The following is a 27,637-nucleotide window of genomic DNA, read 5'->3' on the forward strand; positions in this document are numbered from 1 at the left end:
GCACCATCTAGCTGCTGTGGCCTCCGTCTGTGAAGCCGCTTATCGTCAGTGCTCTGCTTATAATGTTGCCACATGCTTTGACCACCCTGTTTGTCTGCTGTCAGTATCATACAGTCCATTCCTGTTGATGTTTGTGAAGTAGAAGTCATAGATGCCACCTGCTATATAAAAAGGTGTGTCAACGGCAGCTCATGACCAATGACATATTTGCAATATCAATAATTGTAAGTCAGGTTTTAATTGTAATGCTCTAGCATTGCTGTGGGCTATATTCAATATTGTACATTAGTCCTTCATTCTAAATTGTATTATAGGTAGGGTAATACGGTATCAGCAGCAACAATTACTTGAAATATCAAAAGTACACATTCTGCTGAAACAGCCCTGGTGACTGATACATGATTATCTAATACATTATTAAAATGATAACAATAATGCATCAGTGTGTACTGTTAGTTGCATTGTACTGCTGAAGTTGGCCGAGGTGCAGCTGTTAACTATTTTATAAATACAATTAAGTACTTTGGTCGAGCTGTTCCCAGCACGGGGCTGTGGACCCTTTGGGTCTCAAGATGAATTAGGGGTCGGGAGAGGGTTAGTACGGTAGGGACAAAGGAAAACAAAGATCTGCTACACAAATTTAAATGTATTTTTGCACCCTTCTTTAATTGTTGCTTTGTTGGGGAGATATTCTATAAATGTACCTATTTGAGTCTTTTAACCCCTTGGGTAATTTAAATGAAACTATCTGAGAAGTTTAATTGGCAACTGCTTAAACCTCATAAACATCTAAAATGTGACAAGGGGCTTGAAGCCAGAAGGTTTCATCTTTAAAAATGCATTGTATTTAATAAGTTTATGATCTGCTTTGTTTAAAATCTAAAATCTTAATTTGGAAAAAAATGTGGCAAATAAATGTAGTAAAACGTGTAATATCTCCCTCTAAAATGTATTTTTCTCTACACAATATGCAGTCATTTTCATAAACTGCCATGAAGCACAATATGCTGCTGGGATTGCAAAATAAATTATTTCAATATAGCACACAGGGATTGAGCTTCTTTGATGTTAATTTGCTTCGTTTGTTTTGCGTATGCAGAGTGTAAGCTGTCCCGGCCAGGCCCCCCTGCAACCATAGTGACCATTGATGAGGAGAGCCCCAACGGTACGTGTCAAACACTTGCCCACCTCACTTCTGTTTCTCCACTTCATTCTGTATTCCAGACAGTAAATGCGTCTGCACTCAAGCATCTTGAATTTCACTGTTGGGATTGTTTTTGTTGCTTTGGTAATGCAATACATATTAATACTTCCCCTAGTGGGACTGCTCAGTGTTGGAGTGTAATAGAGTACAGTCGCTCAGCTGATGATCTCTTGGGTCAGGTTGGTTATGGGAGATGTTTTGTCAGACATATTAGGACTGTCATTTTGATTGTATTTTTTAATTAAAGATAAATAAATTCTAGTTGTGCTTGGTGTGTATATTTATTCTGCTCTGTCTGTGTGTGTATGTGTGTGTGTGTCTGTGTCTGTGATTGAGTAAATACAGATGGTGTTTGGCATACATATGTGACATGGGGCTCCATTAATGAGTTGTGTGCTCCCCACGCAGATTGTCTTTACTGTGGTGTACCTTTGCTACAGCTCTACAGGAATCGCTGATGCATAGAGGAGACACACAATGGCCTTTAACATTTAATCAGTAGCAATTGTAGATCTCAACACTTGCTTGTTTGACTTGTAATTGTATGCCAACATATCCATAACGTCATTTTTACTAGTAGCAATTCTAATTAAACATGTATACAATTCATTTCTCACTAGTAAAAATGTCAATTCTTGATTCTTGATGATCAACAATGAATTTCTTTCTAGTGGAAATCTTGAATACAGATATATGTACCTTCATTACAACTAGTGAACTTTTACCATTGACTTTTATTCAAACTCAATTGAAGACACAGTATGTGTAAGTCATCATATCCATGTTGTCATTTATGCAACTAAATTCTTACTAGTCAAAATGTCAACTGTTGAAATCAACAATTCAATTCTTGCTGTTGTATATATCTAAAATGTTTTATATACATACAGTTTAATAATAATTCTGACTGGTCAAATTATTATTATTATTAAGTCTTGGAATAGTAAGAACTGAATTTCAGATATCTGAAATACAATAGTAACTATTGAAGATTATATTTGTACTAGTAACAATTACATCTGAGCTATCTGCAATTTCTTTTATCACTAGTCAGAATTACATTTGAGATATCAAAAAAAGGAATTTCCACTCTTCAAAATGTCATTGTAGATACAGTATCTTCAATGACGTACTGTACCATATACGAAACGTTTACATGCCCGTTCGTTCAATGGCAAAACATTTTGGTTGGATAATAATCATTTTAAACTTCTTCCACTATACGAAACACACCGGTGTTGCCGCACGTTTTCACAAAGCATTAGCATTTGTTTAATATTCACGAGGTAGACATAGCCTATTTATAAGTCGATTAATAGCTTTGTGGTACTTTAATGATGTAACGCACACATATCCAAAATGGTATGTTGACATGTTGGACATATTGAAAATGCAATTGTTGATATTCATTTCAATTGTTACGGATACCTTTTAATTAAATTAAAGATCTGTCTTTCAGTTTTTCATGTAATTTCTACATTAAAATATATTTGTAACATGTCAAAATAGTTTTACAGATATCTTAAATTCACTTTTTTTTTTTTTTTCGTGTGAAAACTAAATCACTCCTAGTCAGCCCTACTGATTAAATGTTAAAAGCGGGTCAGGTGCAACTGTTCTGCCCCTCTTTTTCCTTCTTTCCTCATCTTCGTCTGGCCTCCCGATCACCTCCACTCACTTCTCAGCTCTCTAGTTTTCTTCTCTTTTCCTCTCTCACCTTCATGGTTCTTTGCCATGAGTGTTGAGCACTCGCCATCTGCATTTTGCTGATGAGCGAGTGTGTGTGTGTGTGTGTGTGTGTGTGTGTGTGTGTGTGTGTGTGTGTGTGTGTGTGCGTGTGCGTGTGCGTGCGGATACACTATGTGTGTGTATGTGAAAGGAGGTGCTCACTGCTGCTTGGGGAGGAGCTATATGTTCATTGTAGGAATGAGAAATGTATTCCCCTTAATGGAGCAGGTGTGTGTGTGTTTGTCTCACCCACTTCTCCCTGTAGGTATTAGTACTGCAGGTTAATAGAGTTTAATAAGCAGCTCTGACTGAAGATAGATTTAAGTGCTTGTTTATACATCAGAATACTATTCCACAGATGCTCCACTTCCCTGCAATATGTGCTCTGGGCACTGTTTGTGGGTGGTTGCGAAGGAGAAATTGTATTTGCACATATGCATGCACCTTATGTGCATATTTGTATCCCAGGAGTGTTGGGATTGGGTGGCTCTGAGTCAAATGAGGCTGCAATTTGTCAATACAATAGCCTCCAATTCAGGCTGTCATACTGTCTCACCTACTCCTTCCTGTCTGTGTGCGCAGCTGTGATTTGGGGCTTTGATCGATTGCCGGGGGAACGTGTGAGATGGAGGTAGCCGAGCCTTCATCCGAGAGCCTGCCTTGCCCCACATGCGCCGATGCTCTGTGTGTGAGGGATTTGCGCTAATCTTCCTCATAAAGCACTCATTTACCTGGAATACGGGTCTCTTCTGGCTCCACCGTCCTTTTATTTATCTCTCCGTGATGATACGGCCCACAGCCCATCCATAATGGAATGTAAAACAGGCAACCAGCGGCTATTGACCAAAGCAATTATCCTTCTAAATGTGTTTCATCTCTTCTCTTCTGTCACACAGAAACCATACAAATGACACATAATAAGATTCCATCTTTTCTGAGCATTTCTCTTTATATTCATTCATGTCAGTGAATGGGAAAGCAAACAACATAATCACCCGTCTGTCTGGCTTTGTTTGGCTGAAGTCAGAACAGATACATTGAAAATCCTGTTTTCTTTTCTTCCTAAACCAAGAAAGTAAAAGGTTCCCTGTGGAAGAGGTGTGTTATATGATGTGCGACTGTCAAGGCGTTGTGTTGTATCAGCAGTTGTTCGTTCATTGATTGTCTTGGGTGGAATTATGTTTGACTCAGTTAAGACAATAGACCTTGGTTTTGACATTGTGAAATAAGCCATTTTCTTGGTTCTAGCTGCTTCTTCCTTTTCATGTCGGCGTGCTATGTTTTATTTTTGGAGGTTTTCACTTTAGATAAGCAGAGAGTCACAAGGGGATAGCAACCCGGTTGTCAAATGAAGCGTAACATGTTTAATTTATCCAACCTGCTGCTTCTGCAGACCCACTGACAGGTGCCAGACACAACACCTAAAGTCTTACACGCTTTGCACTTTGCAGAGCAGATCTCTATTGGGAAGACGGAGCTTGTTTTCTATAGGCTTCTCTGCTTATTCAGTCTATGAGCTCGATCCTAAAGCAGTTAATCAGATTTAAGAGATTTATATCTCATAGGATAGGGGCAACTAGAAACGAGGAGTGGGGGAAGAGAGAGTTTGGGGGAGGGGGGGGGGGGGGGGTTCCTCATTGACGGAAAGTTTCCTACAACAGCGGTGGGAAATCAGTGTGTGCATAAATGAGCGTGCCGTCTCCCAGCTTTTATCTTGTCTCTGCAAATTCACGATTTGTATCAACTGCTGCCTGAAGCGTGTGAGGATCCTCTCAACCTTCTGCATATTGAGCAAAAGCTTATAGGAAATCGGAAACGAGTGTTCCTGAAGGGCTTTATTAAAAAGGAGTCTATTTAGCATTCTTTTATATGGTGTAACTGCCAAGGTAGCTTCGCTCTAAATGCTCATAAATCATCGCGTCTTGAGGAAGGCTGACATTCATTTGATCGAGACAATCAAAGTAAAAAATCCTCCACAAGCCTATGATAACGAGCTCTTTGAGAAATTGATTATAATTATTCCATTAAACCGCACAAAAGGAGGGTAATAAAAACTTCATGTTAATATTATGACATATTGAGCAGCACGGTGTAGCATGAGGCACAGTATTAGCTTGCATGCCTCTCTGCATATTAAAGGTGATATTATTTGATGGTAATCTAAGTCCAGTTTCATATTTGAATGGGCTTCATTCATATTTCATATTGTTAATCTACAGATGAGTTTAAAAAAAATAAGAAAGATTGCTCTTTATTTGAATTAGGTAATAATGAGAATTGAGACTTTATCTAAGAGCGGCCCTCCAACACAAAGCTCTCTTTAACCTTCTATCACCTTTGTTGTTTGAAGCACTCAGATCCAATCGCAATGGAAAGTACGCTCTTTTTTTGGAAGGAAACAATATCCTTGTCTCGTCTCTGCCTCTTAATACTCATCTCTGAACTTGCACCTAAGTCAACCGCACAAAGCTTGTCTGATAGAGAGTGGAGCGACAACTGCGCCAGAGTCTGTATGAAGACGAACAAAGACAGCAACTTAAAACTTCTGCAGTTCAGCCTTTTTCTCTAGTCTATTGTCAGCTCCTTGCTTTCCTTGTCTTATTCATATGTTGTGTTTAGACTCTGTGCTTCTGTTTTTAGACACAAAACAACTGGCCACAAAGCAGCCTCGACACAGCGTTAGAAGTTTTGATGGAGCTGATGTGATGGCAAACAGAAAATATTGAGTGCAGGTGCTAATAACCATGCAGTCTGTTTAAAGGTCTCTTCTCTGTAGCTCTCATATTCTGGTACAGGCTTTCCTCCTGAGCAAAGTACCGGGTCCTGTGTCTACTGGTTTGAAGTGCTTGGAGGTGGCTCTAGAAAGTGTTAAATGTGTTAGCAGGTTTAAACAATTAATGAGATGAGCCAGCTTATATGTGAGTGTTTTTCTCAGCCACCATGGACTCATTAGCTTCTCCCCTTAAAGTTAATTCAATCCCTGACACTGTTTCTCTCCACCGAGCTTGTCATTAGTTCGACCACACTCTGTTGCTTCATTCCTTTACATTCACATGCTGTGTCTGTTTGAAGCCTTCTCCTTTTCCACGACACCTAGTTTATTGTAGAAGTTTGTGCGCAATATATGATACATGAATCTTTTTTTGCACCTGTAGAGACCCCTAACCCTTAAAATATGGGAAGTGAGTAATACCCTGAGAAATTGTCCGTGAATTTGTAATGCTTCTCTCGGACGATGGATATTAAATTAGAATTTAAAAGTAAAGTTGTGTTGCGTTGCACTAACAAACACACTGGCTGGAAAGGAAATGTGTAGTTCAAATTTAGGAGCAGTTTTGTTAATTAAAAGTGAACTTCCTCAGACCTACACGAGACGTCTGTAATTTTAATTCCATTAGTTGCACCTGAAAAGCAGTAACGCTTCCTCAGAGGTTAGCCACCCCCAAGCATGCAGCACTGTACCTTACTACGATGAATCTTCAAACACCCATTGTCCTGTATTCCACTGGTCTCCAACAATAGTATTTGTCAGCAGGGGAGCAAATTGATGTATGGTGCTTTCAGTGAGGCCCTGTACAAATAGCAAGGGCATCATTTGTAACCCTTTTTCCAAGTGGGGGGAACAAGTCTTGATCCCTATAAAAGACATATTGCTCCAAGTGAACACAGTTAACCAACTGTTGGCCACCTAGCTGCCTTTGCGTTGATGCCCAGGAAACACAATCGCCAGGTGTGAAGATATCAGTCAACAACCTGAATAAGGAAAATTCAGTTTAATAACATTTTAATAACATTTAATTGAATCACTTAAATATGAAAATGACAAATCAAACTTCTACAATTCAAATACAGTCCATCATCGGTGGAACATTTAAGATTTGGTTCTTAAAATCTCACACAAAAGAAATATATTATTATGTTACTCACAGCAACTCCAAGACATCTGTTATGGTTTTTCTAACGATGCTTCTTGTTGAGTCCATTTTCTGCGGTCTTATACTGTTAGTATGTATAAAAATTACAGTCTCACTATGTACTGCGTGCATATTTAATTGGGCCAAAAGCACAACAAGACTTATTTCATATAGCGCAGTGCCTGTCACTACTCCTGCCTGGTCATTATAAGTGGATGCATGCACTTTACTGTTCTACTGCTGTACATATGGGATACTTGTGAATATGATCACAGTCTGAAGTAAATTATCAGTGTTCAATTTAGGCTTGGCCAAACTCCATAAAGTTATGTACTGTCATTACAACGTGCCTAAATTACAACATCTTGTTTAAATTTAAGTTTTAACACAGATAATGTAGAAGCTGAAAGTCTACTCACAAATGAATCTGCTCCCTTGTGTTTGTTGACATTAGCCTGATAACTGCAGACATGTTAGCCAGCCTTACCTACCCGACTACATGGCAGGAACAGGCCCAATAAAGAAGAATCCGCAAAATGTTTGAATCTCATAGTTTCACCTCTGGTAACCAGAGATAACAATCTGCTACAGGTTTATATACAGTACAGTTTAACTATTTACGTCTTCTTTGTAATATTTCAAATATGTTTGTTATTCTCACAAGTTTGGCTTTAAGTTTGGTGATCAGAACTTCAGACATTCCCATTCCTAGTCTAATATTTGGAAATGTAGCAGGAGAGAAAACATCTGGACAAATCTGGCTGGAGCTACCCAAGTGGCCAATTTGATTGTGTGTAGTTGTGAATTTGTTACTCAAACAAAACGAGCACTGCTGTTTTGTGTGCACACGCATTCAAGCATTTGCAAAGTGTGTGTGTGTTTGTGCTTGTTTCTGTTTCAAAACAACTTTTCTTTTTTATAATTCTATGCAGATGTCGGATTAGAGTTTGATCACATTCTCTTTGTTCCCTATTCTGTTCTATTTCACGCACGCACACACACACACACACACACACACTCTCACACACACTCTCACACACACACACACACACACACACACTGGTCTCAATTCTATGATAAAGTCCAGTTATTATGATTTCTAGGTCATCAATATACAATTAGAGCGACGCTGAAAGGCAGGATTAGTGCACAGCACCTGCTCCTTGTGGATTAGAGAGCAAAACGGAAGGGTGGGACATGCAGGGAGGCTCAATTATACACTAGAGACATTATATTGTGATACCTTAGTACAACATATTTTATTTGTGTATGGTTTATGCGCCTAACAAGCCATTCTTTTTAGAACGTAATATATGGTAAACTCTGAATGGTTTCCAGATGCTAAAGATCTTTGTTAACCAGATTTAAAGTGGTCGGCAATAGCCTGCACTTTCCCGTCTACTTGCCCCTAATTACACCACTAGTCGTGTTAATGCTATTGTTTTTCTTTAGAAGTGGAGAACATATTTGAATGTTTGATGTGTTAATAAAGACAGCAATTATAGAATATTGTGACGATAAACGGTCAGCATAATTACTTCTGTTCCTGTTGTAAATCACGTTCTGCTTATCCTGATTACGCTATAAAACAGACCTTTCATGTTTTACGCTGTACTGTAACATTATTTGCATGAACATATGTGGATTTACTGGTTTAAATATCAATGTAAAATGCTCAGTCTTTGAGATGCAAATAATCTCTGAGTCAAATTGCTTGATCTAATTTAATGTGTTTACTTCATGCATGATCACAGAAAAGATGTAAAGTTAACCGTCTGCTCTAAGTTCAACCAAACTATTCTGTTTTCTATCACCAAGTATAAATATATATTTAAAGAATCTTTTTTTTTCAAAGCTAAGAGAAAGAAATGCCTATTTTATGAGTGCTGGTCATTGTGTGTGCACACAGCCCTCACTGCATTATTCAGATGATTTTCTCCTGAATATGGTGGGATTGTCAACTTGGATTAATAGCGTCATCAAAGAATTTGTATTTTTTTTTCTCCACTTTTCTCTAAGGGAATCCCTGTGTTCTTTCACTGCAGCATCTCCCCCTATGTACGTGAAGAGACTATAGAGCAGACTGATAGTCTTCCACACTGTACCGTGGCACAGACGAGTGGAGAGATCACTGCAGTACATTAAAAGTTACGTGTTGGCCTCTGCATGAGCAACACCACAATAACATTTGTTCCACAAATATGCAAAACAGTGAAACTGTTTACAGATTATGTAATAAGTAAAGATTTTAAGACAGAAAATCCCTCTCGTCATTCAGACGAGGTTTTTCTCCTCCCAAAGCTGCAGAGCCAACACTGTATTGATAACATCATAAGTCGAGAGTTCCTGGAACGGCTCCACTGAAACATTGATGCCAAGTTTGTGGGCGTCATAATTATGCCTGAGGCAATTTTGAAGATGCTGGCATTTTCTGGCTCATAACTATTAACACGGCAATGAATAAGGTTAATCAAAACATCCTTGAGTCATTGGAGTCGCACACCGCTTGTTGTCAACAGAAAGGTTTTTTGCTCTGTAATGGTCCTTCACTGTGAGAAAAACATCTGAAAGCTGTCTGTACTGTTGGATTTATTTGTGGTTTGTAAAATGGTAATTTCTCTGTTAATAGGATGTGAAGCAATCACCAATTAATTCCCTCCATATTGTAATGAGATCGTGGATAAGTTTAATCCTCACATTAGGCTGAATAGACATTACATTGATTGATCATTCATATTTAATGTTTGGATCTCATTTTCAAGCAATACAAATGTGTAAGCAGAATACAATGCGTGCTGTTCAACAATAGAAATGTTGCTGTGGGGATTGAATCATGCTTTTCTCTCACAGGACTTTGTGAGATAATGATTGGTGAACCTTGAACCCTGTAGTTGTTTCGGCGGCATGCTCCCTCTGAAGAAAATTGTGTACATTTTAAAGTTAAATGCATCGATCTGGTGCACTTTGAGAGCAAAATCAAGAGGTTAGATCTATAAACTGTGTCTTTGACACACATAAACAAACACACACACACACACACGCACACACACACACATACACACACACACACACACACGCCCATGCATGTACACATACACACTCTACGTTGCACACTCACAGACATTTACCCATCGTCTGCATATCATTTTGCACAGATCTCACTCTATTATTCTGTAGACTATATTGTACTGTACATGTACATCGTGTTCCTTATTTATTTTCTTGCACTCATTTCTTTATAAGCCTACATCGTGTTTCCTTTTAAACAACTTCAAAAGCGTGGAATGCAAAGGAAGAATTTCATTGTACAAGGATACTGGTTTTTAACTGTGTATATGACAATAAAGACTTTACTTGATATGGATGGTGATGACACGGGAACAAAATGTCACACCCACAAAGCATGGTAAACAAGACAGGGTGCGTGTTAGTAGACAGGTTGGGTGGGTTGCCGCCATCTCCGCAGATGGTGAGCATGGTGTGCACAGTGCTTTGTGAGACAAGGTTTTTGTCCACGCCCCCTGGAAGCGGCTGTACTGATGCTAGAGACGGTTGCGGCTAGTCACAAGATAGTAAAGCCTAATGGGGGACCTCCTGACCTTTCTCCAAGCAGCACCACCTGTGAAATATTATTCAGTGAAATATCTAAACATTTATTCAAAAATGTACAGACATTCATGGTTCCAAGACTTTTCCTTTAACGCCACCATGACGCTTACATTTGTGGTTTTGAGTGCAATGCCTCAACCAGGAAGTGTGGAACACATTGATCTGTGTACATACATTGATTTCCTATAGTGCCATCCTCAGGTCAAAATTTCAATTTGTCCCATGCTTTAGTTTATGACCAACCACATGCACAAAAAGATAACACGCCCATCAACCTTAGTAATACTTTGTGTTTTTTGCCAATTATCAAATGTTACCATGCTAACGCGATAACCAATGTTGAACCTGGTAAACATTACCTGAACACCAACATGTGGGTATTGACATTGTGAGAAATGAGCCTTCTGATGTTGGAGTTTAGCTCAAAGCGCTGCTGCATATTACAACAACCTTACAGAGCAGCTAGCTTGGCTATGGACTCGTAGTTTTGCTATGTAACAGCTTTATAATTGTAAATGAAGTTGGCAAGATTCTTTAGACGATTTATGCTACAAAGATAAGAAAAATTGCATAATTGCTGCTGGGACATTAAGGAGCTTATTAGTATCTACAACAGAGCTATATGCCAAGGCTGAGCCACTCTTTGCACCAGCTTTCTTGATCTCACAGCTGTTAGTTCGGCATAGACAGCAATCACAGTCCCCCTAGTTTGTTACAAATGAGGCGGGATGGGATGAAATAACTGTCAACAGTGAGACTGTTAGGCTGGCGGATACCGTGTTGCCTGTAAAACTGACTATGTTTACATGCACACAAGAAATCAGTGTGGTGGGAGAAATCAGGTTAAGGCAGCAAATTGGAGATAACATGCACTGCAGTATTCTGGTTAGTATAAAACCCACGTTTAGTCGGTAATGAGATTTCTCCCCCATGGTGCTTTACCATATTTTTGAAAGAAGGCTGGAATACTTGAAGTGCATTGGTCATACTGTATGCGACACATCAACTCGAGGATTTCAGAGTGTTTGGAGTCACACCCTACTGAGGATATACTCTGTGGTGTGAGAGCACAGTTTTTTACTTTCTTCACACTGAACGCGTCTAATGACCAAGAAATCAGAAGTCTAGCTTTGTGTACCAGGTTTCTCTTAATGCCTTATCCCAATTAAGGAAACCTTATTTCTCGGTCACATGTTTATGAACTTATTTTACTCCAGGAAAGCTGACAAAAATGTGTTCCTTTTGAATGAATGCAGTTTTATTTTTAATGAACTTGCACTGCCTTAAGTCTGTCTGACTAACAGAGACTGCAGTGGGACTTTAAACTAATCAGAAAGTGTTCACTCACTTCAGGTTTAGCACCAAGTAGAGGCAATTGAAAAAGTATTAAGCTACTGCAAAGTATTCAGTCATGTAGAGAAGCAAACCCCATTCTTAGTTTTAAATGTGGTATTTGCACACTGCACTTGAGCTCTTTCAAAATATGTCACACATAGCTATTTTTGTCCATATGCAAAGAAACGTTCAGTTAGTATATTCGTCATTAAAGGGCCTACGAAATGATAAACATGACATTCTACTGATGATAGTGAATGCTATTTGGGGTGTAAAATGATGTGTTATTAATGACACTATGCCCGCAGTATTTAATAAATCACGATTTAGTATGTCGACCACCGATGTGACATCGCCGCTACCGGAAACAGCCGACGCCGTGTTCTGACGTCACAAGTAGAACACAGTCCACCAGTTGAATACACAGACAGCACGGCAGACGTGGCGATGTCGGACTCTGGCTCGGATATTTCCACTGTTTCATCTACGCACTTGTCGTGTCCATAAACGCGACATTTTATCATCTTTTGGCCACAGAAAGCTAGATTTGGAGACGGCCCCACATCCCCATACAACACAACGCTTGCAAATTATCCTTGGCGATCGATTGTTGTCCATTCTTTTTCGTAATAATCGACAGCAGTCTTTGCTGGACGCTTCAACGCAGACAAACACTGGCGGCGGCTGTGTTCTACTTGTGACGTCATCGCCCGAACATTGCTGAAGTGGATGTTCTCGGCCCAGCGACCGATTGTTGTTAGTGGAAGTCATTTTTATGTGGTCGTGATTTATTAAGAATACATCAATAATAAAAAAATATATATATGGCACATTTCACAATAGAAATACAACCGCTATCATATACCAAGCCCAATAACACTGACGAAATATCATTCTGTAGGCTCTTTAAGAGTGATCATTTATTTTTCATAAAGAATGTGTACGTTTTTGGTTTCTAAATGTTTCAGATGCAGATGGAAAATATAGATATCCATTGTTTAACGTGATCAGGAAACAATACATGGGTTAAATCTAGCTAAATAGAAAAAATAATATATGCATTTCCTATGCCCTGGAACAGTTTGGGGTGTAGTGGTGAATATTCATCACTCTAGAAATAAGAGAGATGAGTTTGCCCCATCTCTGATGTCATTCCAATGTACAGTTGCATAGAGAACTGCTTAAAAATGATGGCAGTCCTTGGATGGGAGTCAGTTCCAATACCCAGGACATCTTTCAAGCTACCGTTCTAGGAATACTCAAAGTCATTCTCCCATTCATTATCAATGGAGCAGCTCCGGGCTGTAAATCAGTATGACATCACAGATGAAAAGCTTGGTTCTTAAAATTTGAGCTTTGGACAGACCGCATTTATGTGGAATTCAGATACTAACTGAGCTTGTTACAGACACTTCAGCGTCATGCTGCGGTGGTTTATACGATGCCCCAATTTTGTGATGCTGCCTCCTACCTACCTCTACTGGCAAAGAATATATTACTCAAGAGTTGTCTAGTTTCATATTGGGATGTATTCTGTATGTACACACATACAGTCTGGAACACATTGTTTTTTAAAGCAGTTTAACACCCTCTTTATTAAAGACATGCACTGCTAATTATGTGCTTAGAATGTGGTCATGTAATTGAATATCACCATAGCAGATTAGACAGATTCAAAGCTATCTGGTATTTAAGCATTGATAGGACTTGAGTCATAGATCCAAGCCAGTTGGATCAGTTGTTCTTTGCCCCTGTTTGCGCTGCGCCTTTAAATTGTATCAACGTGACTCAGGGGGTTTCTGCAAGGAAGTTATTGTAAATGTGGTGACTGGTTCTATTATAGCCATTTTTGGGCAGGAGTTTACCTACATTGATGGTTCCACCCAATAAAACTCCCAATGTGAGGCGCTAGCTCAAGACTTAGCTGTGTCGGTTCTTCTGGTAGTACATTGCTTTGTAACAATGGGTTAGGGTTAGGGTTAGGGTCACATACTGTGTTCCCTACAATCCAATACCTGTATTGTATGTGTAGCAGACCAACGGGAGGGGGCTGGGGACCCCCACCTGATTATTCTGGTGGGTCGTGACTCGAAAAGGTTGACAACCGCTGACCTAGTGAATGGTATACAGACTTTATTGCACTGATAAGTGCAGTATGCACAATGTAGGTTGTAATATTTTTACCTGGGATGTGCTTGTGACTTAATTAAAGGTTACATAAGAATATGTATATATACTGAACAGCAGCATCCCTTAATTCTTATAATAATATATCACCATCCTTCACTGATTATTGATTCAATGATGATAATATAAATCACTTAACATATTGGCCTCTGTGATGGTTTGAGTCATATGTTACCATCTATTGTACAGTGTATTATGTCCATTTACTCATAGGACTGCATAGGGGTTGTCTAAACCGTTCTCATCACACTGCAATCTGGCATACAAAACAAAACCCCATCATATTATTATGAATTTATGCAAGTTGCACTGTCAAAACTCATTTGCTGGACCAGTTTGCTTCTTTGGCTTTCATTCAAAAAAGAATAGAATAATTACACAAGAGAGATGAAATCAGCTTGACTATGTGGCACAAGTGGGTCAGACTAAATTAAACAATGATGCGTCACGTTTGTTAGTGCATTAGTTTATTTTGATTGCAGTGTGACTGCATCTGTTCCCAGACAGTAAAATATCTATTTTGAATTTTATAAAAGTAGCCACTCAAACCAACCAGATTCAAATTAGATTTCGAAATCAAAATATTTTTTTTATCTACTTGCAAATGCGTGAAATGTTTGAATCTATCAGCGGTCTTCAATTTAAGCAATTAATGTAGGCAGCCATTATTAAAACAAACTGACGAGGTATAACAAACATACCTGTCCCTACAGTGTATACACAGAGTAGAACACATACAACTGATCTTACAAGCTTATTTGTCAAGCAAAAAAAAGGGGCACATCTCTTTCTGTCACCATCATGTTATGGAGACTAAACATACTTGTTTTACTGAAACCAACCACCCTTAACAAAAAGTACAATGTATCTCCACAGAGAACTTGAGACAGGTAGCAGGAGCCATAATTGGCCACCAGACAAAGATGCTCCTTTTTCTAACCTTTTAAGTATGTTCATCATTTACAAATCAACATGGATCCTGCAGAGCAAGAGGTGTTGCTTTGTATACTGCAGAACTCTTTCATCTAGGCTTGATTACTGTAATGGTCTCTCCATCTTGTGCGGCTTACACATCCAGCTTCTATGCAATGTTACAGCTAGAAAAATGTACAAAGACACCATGGCCTTCCTGTCCTTGCTGTCAATACAAGCTGGAGCTGATTGTGAAGTTTTTCTCCAAACTTACAATACCCTGAATGTAGCTGTATCGTATCATTAGAGAATACACCGAGCTCTACTCTGCACTCACTTGATTACACTGCTACCTTTGGAACACAAAGTGAGTCTGACATTTAAAAATGTGATTCTACTACTTTGTTTGAAAATCCATGTATGACCATTTTAGTTATGAGGCTCTCTGGATGACTTTTCGTGTAACGCCATCAAGTCACTTGTCCAACTTGACAAAATATCTGCAAATCTATTGACATACCCAGCCTCAGCTGTCCTTTTATGTTCAGTGCGTAGTTTGCTTTTGTACCGTGAGGATGTTTTTACAACAATTTGCAGTCTGGAAATTATGTTTGTATTTTGGCTATTTTTGGAAATCCACTGAAGCAAATTAGCTCCCTGATAAATTGATGGGATAAAGATGCCCTGCGTTAACAAAATTATGTTCAGGGCCCCATATAGGCTCAGCATGTCCATATGTATGGCGTGCACCTCACCCAGTATGAAAATGAATTAAAAAAACACTTTGTTTCTCCAGAGGAAGAGTCCCTGTTCACTGAATGAAACAGCTGCAGCATTTTTTCTTTGTCTCTTTGACTCTAGTTTTCTTTGGCAGGCATGCATAAACAGACAGATGTTTCTCATGTCAAATTATATCAAAAGTAATTAGAGGTTATTAAGCATTTGAAGTGCTAAGATGGCAGGGATATTATATCCCTCCTCATTGGGTGGTGGCTGTATTATGCATATTTTACTTTTGGCAATGCTTGCTGCACAGCTTGCCCCTTGACAGCTGGTGCACATGTTTACTGTATGTGTTTATGAGTGTGTGCCTGAGTAAGAAAGATAAACACTTGTGAGGATTTTCTGAGACGAATACATCTAGTCTTATAATTTGATATATATTTATATTTTTACTCATGCTGACTGCACTGACTGGAGAAAGGTGTATGATACTAGATATTCTTTTTAGTAGCATCAGTGTATAATTTCATTTTATATTTATTGAGTAATGCTCCCTAGATGTTGTACTTTTTGTCTGTGGAAGGGCAAGGATGTCTAAAAAATACATGTCTAAAAAAAAAACTTAAAAGGCAGTGGACAAAGCAGATGATATTAAATAAATATGTTCTTCTCCCTTGATGACCTTAATTGATGCATTTATTTTCAGTAGACATCTCCTCTAATGTTTTTTTCTAGTATGTGAATGGTAATGAACACCATTTTTTCATTAGCATGTATGCAATGCAAAAAGATGTTAGCTCTGACAGCTGTGTTCATACATTATATTATATTTTCCAAATGTGCTAAGTGTGACAATTCTGCACAAAGGACAGCTAACATTAAGAGGCTTTTAACAGTCATGCACTCTCCTTGAAGTGTTGTTTGAGCAAAGCCTTTAAACACATAAAGTTGTTTGTGGAAATGTTCTTGGACTCTAAGATTTGTTCATTGGCAGAACACTGAACAAAGGCTGATCTTGTTTGGTCTTTAGTCTTTTGAACATCCAAAACAGGATCTTCAGAGGATCTCAGCCACATATGGAAGAACCCAGGTGCTTTGAAAGTAATCGGTAAGATGTTAAAATCAATTCTAAAATGAATAAGTAACCAGTGAAGTGACGCCAGGTAGGGAGCAATATGCTCTGATTTACGTGACGGAATGAAACTTGAGAAACCTTTTTACCATTTCCAAATAAAAGGGGAATACAATAATCCAAATGGGACATTACAAAGACAGTGTCCAGGTGTTTTGGAGGGAGAGTTATGCTTAATCTTTTGAATTTTCCTGAGTTAAAGGAAGCATGCTTAGTTAGCACTGGTTTATTCATACCGAGTTTGTTCAAAAGGATTTCTCCAGTGGGAGAAAGAGGGGGTTAGAAACCAGGTGGTTTGGTTATTTTGGCCAGTTATGAAGATCTCAAAATATTTTGGCAGCAGTAATGGATGAACTAAAAACAGCTGTGGTCACTGCACATGTGTGCTTGGTCATTGCCCAAGTAAATCTGTGTCATCCACGTAGTGGTGGAAATAGATATTATGAGTGTGAATTAGATGTTGTCGAGGCAGTTGAAAATGTGAAATAACAATAGGGGGGTCTACTCCCCTCAGAGACTTTCTGAAATTACCTTGTCATTCAGTCCTATATTAAAAGTGTTGCCTGAGACTTAAACAGTAAAACACTGTGTTGGTAATGGCCACCCAGTGCTTGCTGAGTCTGCTTAGCAACATTGCAACTGTATCGAACGTTGCATTTAATTTTTCACATTGTTTTATAATCATTAATTTCCTGCTTTCACAAACTTTAGTTTCAGTAATGTGATAAGCTTTAAATCTACAATTTCCTTGAGAACTTTCACTCATAAAAAAGGTCTTTAAGGTTGGTACAAAATGGTTAAAGTCAAGTGCAAAGTTTTGCAGAAGTGGTTCAAATGGTGCATTAAAAAGAAAGAAAGAGAGGGAACTGTGAGTGAAGAGAGAGCCATTAAACACCTGTTAAAGAGAACATTCATACTTAATGAGCTATGACTGGATTTTTTGTTCATTTATATCCTGCAGCTTTCAGAAGAGAGCTATCTTTGCATAGTAATTTCAGCTATTTTCTCACAAAATTAATTTTAGCTCCCATCCTTCAACAACATACCACATACAAGTGTGCTTATTATCTACCTTCATAGGGAAAATAATCTTATTTTATCTTATTTGGTTTTTTTAGAGATTAAATAATGTAAAACAATTAAAAAAGAAAAAACACTTGTTTTGTTTCCCATTTGAATTTTTAGCTATGTTTATACTGTTTATTTCTACTTTCTCATACCTACTTATGTCTTTTGGTTGGCCTTCTTGTGGCACTGAATCAAGATTATGGTTAAAGCTGAAAGTACATTTAAAACAGGACTCCATGTTAATACCAATAAACCTTACCGCAAGGTGTATTCATACTAAAGCTGGAGCCCTTTCAGAAACAGTCCTCCACACTTGTGGACTGGTGCCATCATATATGGATGCCAACATTATTGATATTTGGGATAAAAGTAGACCCTCTGTGTCGTCTCTGTGGGGTTAGTTCACTGTGAAGCCCAGATCAGAGGCGCCTACGACCGGAGATGACCCTGACTGAGTCACAGGCTACTAAACAGACTGAGATTGTATTTATTTAGAAATATACAGCACGGTTGAGCTCTGGGTAGCGCTTGTTTGTAAAGGTCTGATAGACTCTGGCATCCTCTTGACTGATGAGACTTTGCTGCGTGACTGAGATTGAGAGAGGAAGTGCCCAGAACAGTGGGAGTAGTGGCTGTCACAGCAAAAAAGCTGAAGTTCAATTAACTTGAGAAAGAAAGGAGGCTCTCTGCAGCCTCCCTTGTAATATCATTAGTGGTGTAATTTACGACCCGAGAGTTTTAAAAAGATGTAGCTCCCCACTCAAGTTACTGAGGCAGGTATATTTATGAAAAGCTGTGTTTTAGATTAATGAACCAGCAACAGGGGGGGGGGGGGGGGGGTATTTTTGACTTTTAAATTGAATTCTTAGAAGATCCATTCTTCAGATGGAGTTTAGCCCAAGTGAGACAGATAATTATAGGTCCTTGTGATTACAACTTGCAAATGCATCAAACCCTGACTGCTGCAAACAGGGTGTGCAGTCATTAATAGTAGCATAAAAAACGCAGCAGTGGGTATTATAATTACAAGGCGAACGCTTCCATCACACCTCCATCTGTACTCCTTCCCGAGTATCTGAGAGGCTGAGTGACTCTGCAAAATGGATGAACTTGCTTTATGAAAGGATGAAATTCAATATGTTATGAGCAGTAATTAAAAAGCCCATTAAAGTACAACCACCCTCTTAGGTTTTACTGCTGGTAGATTGGCGAGGCATGTCAAGTGCTTTTAATCGCCACAGTATTTCAACATCCATATGTGGTTAAATTTACTAGATTGAAACTCCCTTGTTTTGAGAAAGCCCAATGTATTCTGTAGAGTCACCACCTCACTTCAGGTATATTGTAGATTACATGTGAAATGTGTGATGAAAAGGGGATGAATAGAGGTAATACAGACGCTGAATAATTAAGAACTCAGTATGTGTTTTTCATGCTTGGCAGCTGTGATTTTGCTCACATGGTTCAGCCTGTCACGCTGCTGTAACTCCTAAAGGCTGTAAGCTTGATATACGTCTTTTCCGTTCATAAATTCATTCTCGTCCTGTGTGGAAATATCAAATATTGAAGTGAAATTGAAAGTAGTCCTGACTGTAAACACATTCTGTCTACAGTAAATCTGCAGGACATGTTTATTATCCAAATATACTTATGTTTGGATAAAAACGTGTAGCTGTGTGTTTGGTAACTGAACTGAACCAACTGAACTCATTGTTGCCATTGATAGTAGTTCAACTGGATCTGAGACATGATCTGTATGATATAATGTTGGATGATAACAAAGTTGATATAGATACATGTTGGAGGGGTTTTATAATAAAAATATGACAACAAATAATCAATTATTTAAAACCTAGATGTGTGGAGGAGTTAATCCTAAATGGTTTCAGAAAGAATATGAGAGGTTAGACCAGATTGATGGGTATGTATCATCCATTAGAGCAGAGGTGGGGACCCTTTTTCCCATCAGGGTCCATTTCAATTGTTACAAAATCCTTCGAGGGCCATACTCATAATGAACTCATAATCTCTGCTAAAACATTTAAGACGCATTCCATTAATTTCACCTTTCTTTCATGCTGTGCAAAAAAAGCAGCCTTTTCATCCAATGCATCTTTCTGTTTTATCTTTCCATGTTTGTATGTTACGCTCTGGAGAGATCTGCTTGTTGGGCCAAACTCCGCCGAAGAGCGTTAACTTTATCCAAACGCACTCGTCCTTTCAGCTCGTGCAGTTTGGCATGTTTTGTGCTGTAATGACGCTCGAGAGCCTTTTTCGTCACGGCCCGGAGGCCAGAGGTTCCCCACCCTTGCATTAGAGTGACTGCAAATGTCAATACATGTTTTTTTATTTACATATATTTGTAGTATGCATGCAACTTTCTAATTACTTTCAATTCAACGTTTTAAAACTGTTGTTTTGTAATGGGAAACTTTCACGTCAAGGTGTGCTTTTATCTAATTATGATGTTGAATTTATTTTCGCACCACTGATCTTATTTCAAATACTTCCTCACTGCTCCTCCTGTATTTTTCTTTTTTCTTTTTATAGTGAACTACCAGTTATTTCATAAATCCACTAATTTGGCTGCTTATAGTAAATCAGTACTGAGATTTAACAGGCTTTGGGAGGGTTGTCCCAAAGGGCCCCTGTGGCAAATCAGTCACTGATTAAAAGCTGTGGAATATAAAGAGATCTGCCTACATACGATGTGGAATAGTCTAACTAAGGGTTTCTTTTTTAAAGTCTTGTGGGCTGTTGAGTGGTCAACGTAGGAGTAATTATAAACAAATATGTAAATTTCCCTCCAGAAAGGGTAGAATGATAAAAAGCATATTAAAGAGAAAAACATCTGCTATGGTCTAGAAAGTATAAAACCTTCATTCAAATAAGCTCCATTTGGGCATTATTTAACAAAACTGTGCTTCTTTGTTTTTTAATCTCTTTTCATTTCAGCTGATTTTTTGAAGTAATATGACCTTCATCATCCAGTGCTTTTGCTTTTCAGTATTATTTTTCAACAACAAAACATTTTGTCAACGAGTAGCAGAGGTCTTTTGAAAAAACATAAAAATGTTCTTTTATCATCCACCACCAACCTGATTTTAATAACATGCTGTTACAATAAAAGAGTGAAACACTGAATGTCCTTTAACAAGAGGGACATGTATTAATTGGAGACTGTTTTGCCTTTACAGGTACAGTCTTGGTGGAAAACATGCAGATAAACGGCCGCGCCCAAGACCCAGACAGAACCATCTCACTGACGTTACTGGACAACTATGACTACTGGGTGATACTGGAACCATCACGACAGAGGCTCTTCCTCAACAGCACCGGGCGCATTCTGGACAGAGACGTGAGTACAGGACTATGGATGGCGATCTGTAGTAAGATATCAGAGAGATGAATACATACATGAATACATAGCTTCTCTTGTGTGAGCTCATTTGGCAGATTACAGTTTTCACACAAGCTAATTCTGTCCTCTCGTCACTGGTCTCATGGTCATGTTCAAGTTGTATACACACACACACACACACACACACACACACACACACACACACACACACACACACACACACACACACACACACACACACACACAGTGCCCATTTGAATGAATATAGGTGAGTTTCTAAATATTTAGTTTCATCAGGGACATTTAAATGTACTTATTACTCAACATTTAATATAATTTCTGAGTCCAGTGGGAGGTCGTCCAATTGATGATGAAAAAGAAAAAACGCTTTTGTTTTAAAGTAGCGTTGACCAAATTGTCATAGACGTTCAGAAAATTGTATTACTTTTTGTGCTCATAATATGAAGAAAAGCATCTAATGAGCCAGAACACGTTCACTAGAAAGATACTGTGCGTAAACACGCACGTTGACACTTTCTGGGGAGCACATGTCTCTGTCAGGAGAGCCGAGCTCCCCGTAGCGCCTCTGTACTACGAACCCTGATCATATTTGTTGTTTTACTGACTGACTAATACATACTTTGAACTGATGAAGCACCTGCACACATTGCAGAGAATGATAAGAAACCTGAAAGATGTGTTAACAAGCCACACATTCCTGGTTTTCTATCAGAGTACTAGCTCTAGCTAGCTTATCTAAATTTCTCAAAATTTTGATAAGGGCTTATGCCAGTTTCTGGATCCAGTATATTGTCTTTACATGTGCAACACATAAGCAGTTTACTTCATTTGTTTTTCACTTGGCTCCTTGTTGGTAGTTATTTGTCATCTTAACGCTTACAAACAGTGAACAGATAAGGAAAGTAATAAATCAAACCTGACATGTGAGATAGCCTAAATTAGCATTTTGCAAATGTGGCTATCATGTCAAAATAATCAATAAAATAACGCAATTCACCTTGATTCTAGACTCTTTCCTTTTAATAACACATTTTATGTCAGGATGTTTTTCACTGTTGTTAAGCTACAAAGATAAAATATGCAAAATGTAACATAGCAACCACGTAGGTAGTCATTGGTGTCAGCATGATAATTCATCCCTAGTGCTAAATATAGTAAGTGAATGATTAAATGCAGACGGTGCGTGTGTATGTAATATGTTCCGTACAGCTCTCCAGGGTTTACAGTTAACCTACAGTGAATACAGATGAGTTTAAATGGTACAGTAAAGGATATGAGGGAGGTGAGAGGTTCACTGGGTATTAAGTGTTGTGAGACTGCCATTGGGAGGAAGCTGTTTTTGGAGTGTGTGGTGCTATAAGTGAAGCTACTAATGGTAATATCTCAGAAATATGGCCAATTAACAGGAGAAAGTGGACAGTGGAGGAGCACATGGGAGTCAAACCTTTGGAAGTGAGAAGGGGAGGGAGAAGCTAACCAGGTTGCATTAAATCATTCCTGTTCCTAAATTCAGATGATGTCTGACAAGAAGTGGTGGCAATGAGACAAGTTGCTGCTGTCCAATATACATTTTAAACAGAACATGGCACAAGGCTCGCAGCTCTCCGTTTGATCAGACGTATACATAATTTATTTGAATGTAATATTTAAAAAGCATAATCAGGCTCCACAGTCCGTCTTTGAATACATTTTTTTTTAAAAGCTTTGATTTGTTTACAACAATACTTTGCAAAGCATAATTAGTGAGAAGATTGAAAGGCAATTTTGGTTGATTATTGATTTAGATTTGTTTTGGTGGAGTGGGAGAGAGAGGGAGAGGGAGAGGAAGAGAGAGGTCATGCAGCAAAGGACTCAAGGCCGGAATATATGTCACACGCTGTAACCACTCGGCTACAAAGGCACTTTGTGAAAAGACATTTTTGCTAAAACCTCTCTCCCCTTTTGCTTCATGTTATTGTGTGTTTGCTGTACTTGTTGGTCAGCTTGTTAACTGCAAGTATTTGACATCCGTGAAGGTCAGTACAGCTGCTATTTTATCATCTCTGATGAGGTACACATGCTGTTCTTTAGAGAATTAGAATGTATAACAACTTCCATTCCAATTCCATTCCTTTTCTCTCTTTCAGCCCCCCAACTACATCACCACCATCGTGGTTCAGGTCCAGTGCACCAATGAGCTGGTCGGTACTGTCATTTATCACGAGGTACGGATTGTTGTGAGGGACAGGAATGACAACACCCCTCGCTTTCAGCAGCCACGCTACTATGTAGCGGTAAACGAGGTGAGGGAGCGACTCCTGCTTTTGTTTCTGTGGGATTTGTGACACTGTATGCAGAATTTTAATGTTTCAGCTCATTCATCTCAGTGTCCCTGGCTCAGATCCGCAAAGATGGCAGAGTGGCCTGCATTGCTGTCTGCCTTAAGAATCTTATTTTGTTACCATCAGTACCGAAGTCTGACATTTTAAAATCTGGCTGTCAAAATGGTCCCGTCGAGTCAAATTAGGCTGTTGACTCAATATTATTGAGATGACTGTCTGACTCCCTGCAGCTATTAGTTAATAGTTAGGTTCCAGTTAGCTACACATATCATTATGTTTCAGTTTGGTTATATGAAATAATAGCAACTTCAATATCTTCGTCTTTTACATTAATTCTGTACAATGTGGCTGCACAAACCAGGTGCTACTTCCCTGTGAAATATAACAGTCAAGATATTTGTTCTTTTTTCTCGACTTTGTTTCCATAAGAGTGCTCAGGAATTATTAATATATGTGTAGTGAGCAAACCTGCAACACCTGCAATTGATTCAAGACAATTCATTAAATCTTCTGACTTTACGGTCAAGTGTTTTTTTGAGATTCCCCAACAACAACTACTTTCGTCTCTGTTGTTCACATTTTTTTGCACATTGTGTGTTTGAAATTTCTGTCACATTGTGTTATTATAGCCGTACTGTATGCAGCTGCCTCAGTGAGTCATTCTACATTGCTGTCAACTTCTCCCCTGAACAAGCTCTCCGGCCCACCGCCTGCTCTTGTGGACTTTGCTGAGTGCTCTGGGGAACAGCAGTGGTTCTCATACTTACTTTTTGTTATTCCATTAGCATGTAAGCCTTCAGACTGCTGCTGACTGCAACATTTCCCTCTTTTTGATATTTATTTTTTCTTGTTGTTTACTAATGTGCTGGAGTGGAAACAGTAATAGCTGTATGCATGGGCTCACTGCTGTAAGTAGATGTTGTACTCACAGTGGGCAGTTTGAGCTGCTGACTTTTCTTTCCTCATATTGTTCTCTAGCTCACACCAGTTGGAACGACCATTTTCACCGGCTTCTCAGGGAATAATGGAGCTACGGACATTGACGATGGGCCCAATGGACATATAGAATACGGCATACTTTACAACCCCAATGACCCGGTATATGGACAAGTCACGCCATGATAAACACCCTCTACACCATTGTAAATTTCTTCAACAATCATGACTTATTGCTCACATCTACCTTTCTTTCTGTCTTATCATATCGACTCTCTTTTTCTTTCAGGCCTCAAACAGAACAGTGAGTGTCGCAAACACCCTTTCAGGACACATAATTCTGGCAGAGAGGCTAAACTATGAGGAGAGAACTCGCTACCTGGTTTTGGTCCAAGCCAATGTAAGTGACTTTTGTTAAGACGTGTAAGTGCTCAAAATGAACAGATTCAAAAGGCTCCCTTGATTTTATACTTTTTCTTCCATGGTTGTCTACCTCAGCATTGACCTTGAGGGTAAATAACTCTTAATGCCACAAAGCCAATATCTCAAGATGTGCTTTGTATTCTGTTGCAGCAGCTGTATTGACAAATGTTTATTTGGAGAATGGAGTTGGAGCTCTCAAGTCCAGTTTTCTTTTCATGGCCTAAGAGAATAACAGTGTTTTTACCATATTTCAGATCTTTTAGTTATTTTAAGGGGCAGATGTTTTGAACTTGAAGTCAATAGTTTTCTGCTTCAATGAGTTCAAGTCCTTGCAATTCATAATTTCTATTAATGAGTGCTGTTTTAAGGAAAGGTCTGGTGTATTATTATTTCTTTTTGTTTAAGAAATATGGTCATCATTTAGCAAATCACTCTTTTTATTTTCAGTTGTACCAATCATAAGAGGGTAAGTAACTAGAGATTTCTCATTTGGCATTCAGTAAGGACATCCCACGGACAAGCAGTTTAACGCACATTTAACTAATACTAATTCAGAGATGGCTTACATATTTTTTTAATTAAAAGTGATTGAAACTGTCTTTGACACATTCTGAGATAACTGTATGTACATACCAGAGCAGCTTTGCATATCAGAGTTAATTATGAATGCATAATTATGGATTTTACTTGAGGGATGGACTTTTCCTTCACACTCTCACTTGGCAGCATGACTGAACATATTATAAAACAAGGAGTCCTTATGATGTCAATATGAGTTATAAAGAAGGCAATTGTAATGCTCTTTCTCTAGTCCTTACCCCGAGTCAACAGGCAGTAAATGTCTGTTGACCAAGAGCAGAACCCATGGGCCAAGAATGTGGCTTTAATTAGAGAAATACTCAGGCTAAGATGCTGTTGGATATTTCAGTTTCCTTCCTGTTTGAAAGTGTCAATATACAGAACCTTTCTTTTCAACAATAAAATAAACAGTTATCATAATTCACATCATTACAATCTCTTCTGGATCAGTGGTCAAGCAGTGGTCAAATATTACACTCTATGCTATAAAATGGAAGTGTTGCCTTTCTGTCAGCATTTAGCAGTTAATCCATGTCCTATTCTCTCCATTTCCTCCACGAGGTAGCAAATAAGACTCAACCCTTTACACTGGAAAGAGGTCCTCCAGGGAGATTTTCTTTTCTTTTCGTCAGAGTAAGAGAAAGAAAGAAGACATTGTATTTACTAGAAGTCTGCGCTGCTTGTGTCAAGAGTTCAATTACTCAAACAGCGCAATTCTTTGAAGTGCTGTGCTGCTCACGTCGCAGGATACCACTCCGGGAAGCACCAGTACCACAGAGGGGGGGGATCTTAATAGATAGCTGCTGAAAAGACATGTTTTATTGCCAAGAATTATATCCTTGAAAAGAAAATGTTTAGAGGAATGTATAGGAGTCGTACTGTTCCGTCTGGTTTGAAGTGGTGTGAAGTCAGGCATATTGTTTGCATCATTACATCCCTCCCATTCAATACATAGACTAAGAGCCCTTTTACCTGAGTGAGTTAACAAGCTCTCTGCCAAGGATGTGCATTTAATATGTAGAGAATATATTGTAGCAAAGAAACCATAAGATTAAATGTTTTATATCAAAACTCTCCTACAACCTGTTGTTGAATGTTGTATTCCTTATTGCATGATACCAAATGTGTTATCAAGGAGTGATTACGCTCCGGTTTTTTTTTACTCCAGAAAATTGTTAAATAATGTTCTACTTAGAGCATAAGGCAATGTTTTTTTCAGTCCCCATTTCCTGCAGCCAAACAAATTAAGAATAGAAACAGAACAGCTTCCATAACAGCCACCGCTCTAACATATGCTGAAAAACAGTTGCAGAGATCTGTCGTGATTTTAACATGTTATATTGATTCTAGCTCGAGCAGTGTGTAGCCCCAGTGCACAAAGCAACAGTCTCTAGGAGTTTGAAGGTCGATATTGAAAACGTTTGTTCATCTTCCAGGACCGCGCTCCATACCTCCCCAACAGACGGACGGCTACCACAACTCTGACTGTGGACGTTCTGGACGGGGACGACCTCGGCCCCATGTTCCTGCCTTGCGTTTTGGTGAACAACACCCGTGACTGCAACCCCCTCACCTACCATGTTGCTATCCCTGAATTCACTGAACCGGTAAGAACCGGGCAGACAGGCAAGTGTGAACATGCTGCTGTTCCACAAGGTCATTTGAACAAATTTCCCTCTGTTAATATTATGCGCATATTCTTGAATTTCATGCACGCGGGTTCCGTTTTATCTGTCGTCCTCTGTGTCCATGTGCATTGTGGCGCATAATTCATATTTGTGAGACATTTGTGCAGCATATGTGCACTCCTTCTAAATGTTAAACTGTGCCACACCTGTTAAGAAGCCTAATTGTCCGCTTACACCTTGTGTTTTGCCTCCACAACTGGAGGCTGGAGGCTGGAGGCTGGGTTATCTTTGCTGCTCTGTCTCAGCATGGTGATTACAGGAGCGTTTCTGGTCTGTTGGACCAGCAATTAGAGCTGTAGGCTGAGTTGACCTGGGATGACAGCCAAACACTACTGGAATTCATAGAAGCAGGAAAAATAGAGAGGGAGATGGTGTGGCAGCTGAGATAAAGAGTCTGAGGTAGTGCATCATTACAAATTATATGTATATCTATAAACACTTTATCTCCGTCTGTAGAAATCTATATATAATGTCCATGAAAAGATATGAACTGAAT

At 38.9% G+C, this 27,637-nt stretch overlaps 1 protein-coding gene across 4 annotated transcripts in view; it reads left to right on the forward strand.

Annotated features, from left to right (window-relative positions):
• pcdh15a (protocadherin-related 15a) overlaps positions 1-27,637 on the forward strand; it is a 192,623-nt gene that overhangs the window by 75,323 nt on the left and 89,663 nt on the right. For 3 of the 4 annotated variants that reach the window (XM_029449878.1, XM_029449876.1, XM_029449875.1), the window contains 6 exons: positions 1,100-1,165; positions 21,010-21,170; positions 23,321-23,476; positions 24,494-24,613; positions 24,741-24,851; positions 26,890-27,060. In XM_029449878.1, the coding sequence (XP_029305738.1) occupies positions 1,100-1,165; positions 21,010-21,170; positions 23,321-23,476; positions 24,494-24,613; positions 24,741-24,851; positions 26,890-27,060 (785 nt within the window). Of the gene's footprint in view, positions 1-1,099; positions 1,166-21,009; positions 21,171-23,320; positions 23,477-24,493; positions 24,658-24,740; positions 24,852-26,889; positions 27,061-27,637 lie in introns of those variants that run through there. The other variant, XM_029449877.1, reaches the window with a different exon arrangement.

This window comes from Cottoperca gobio, chromosome 15, assembly GCF_900634415.1.
Source record: "Cottoperca gobio chromosome 15, fCotGob3.1, whole genome shotgun sequence".
NCBI lineage: Eukaryota > Metazoa > Chordata > Actinopteri > Perciformes > Bovichtidae > Cottoperca > Cottoperca gobio.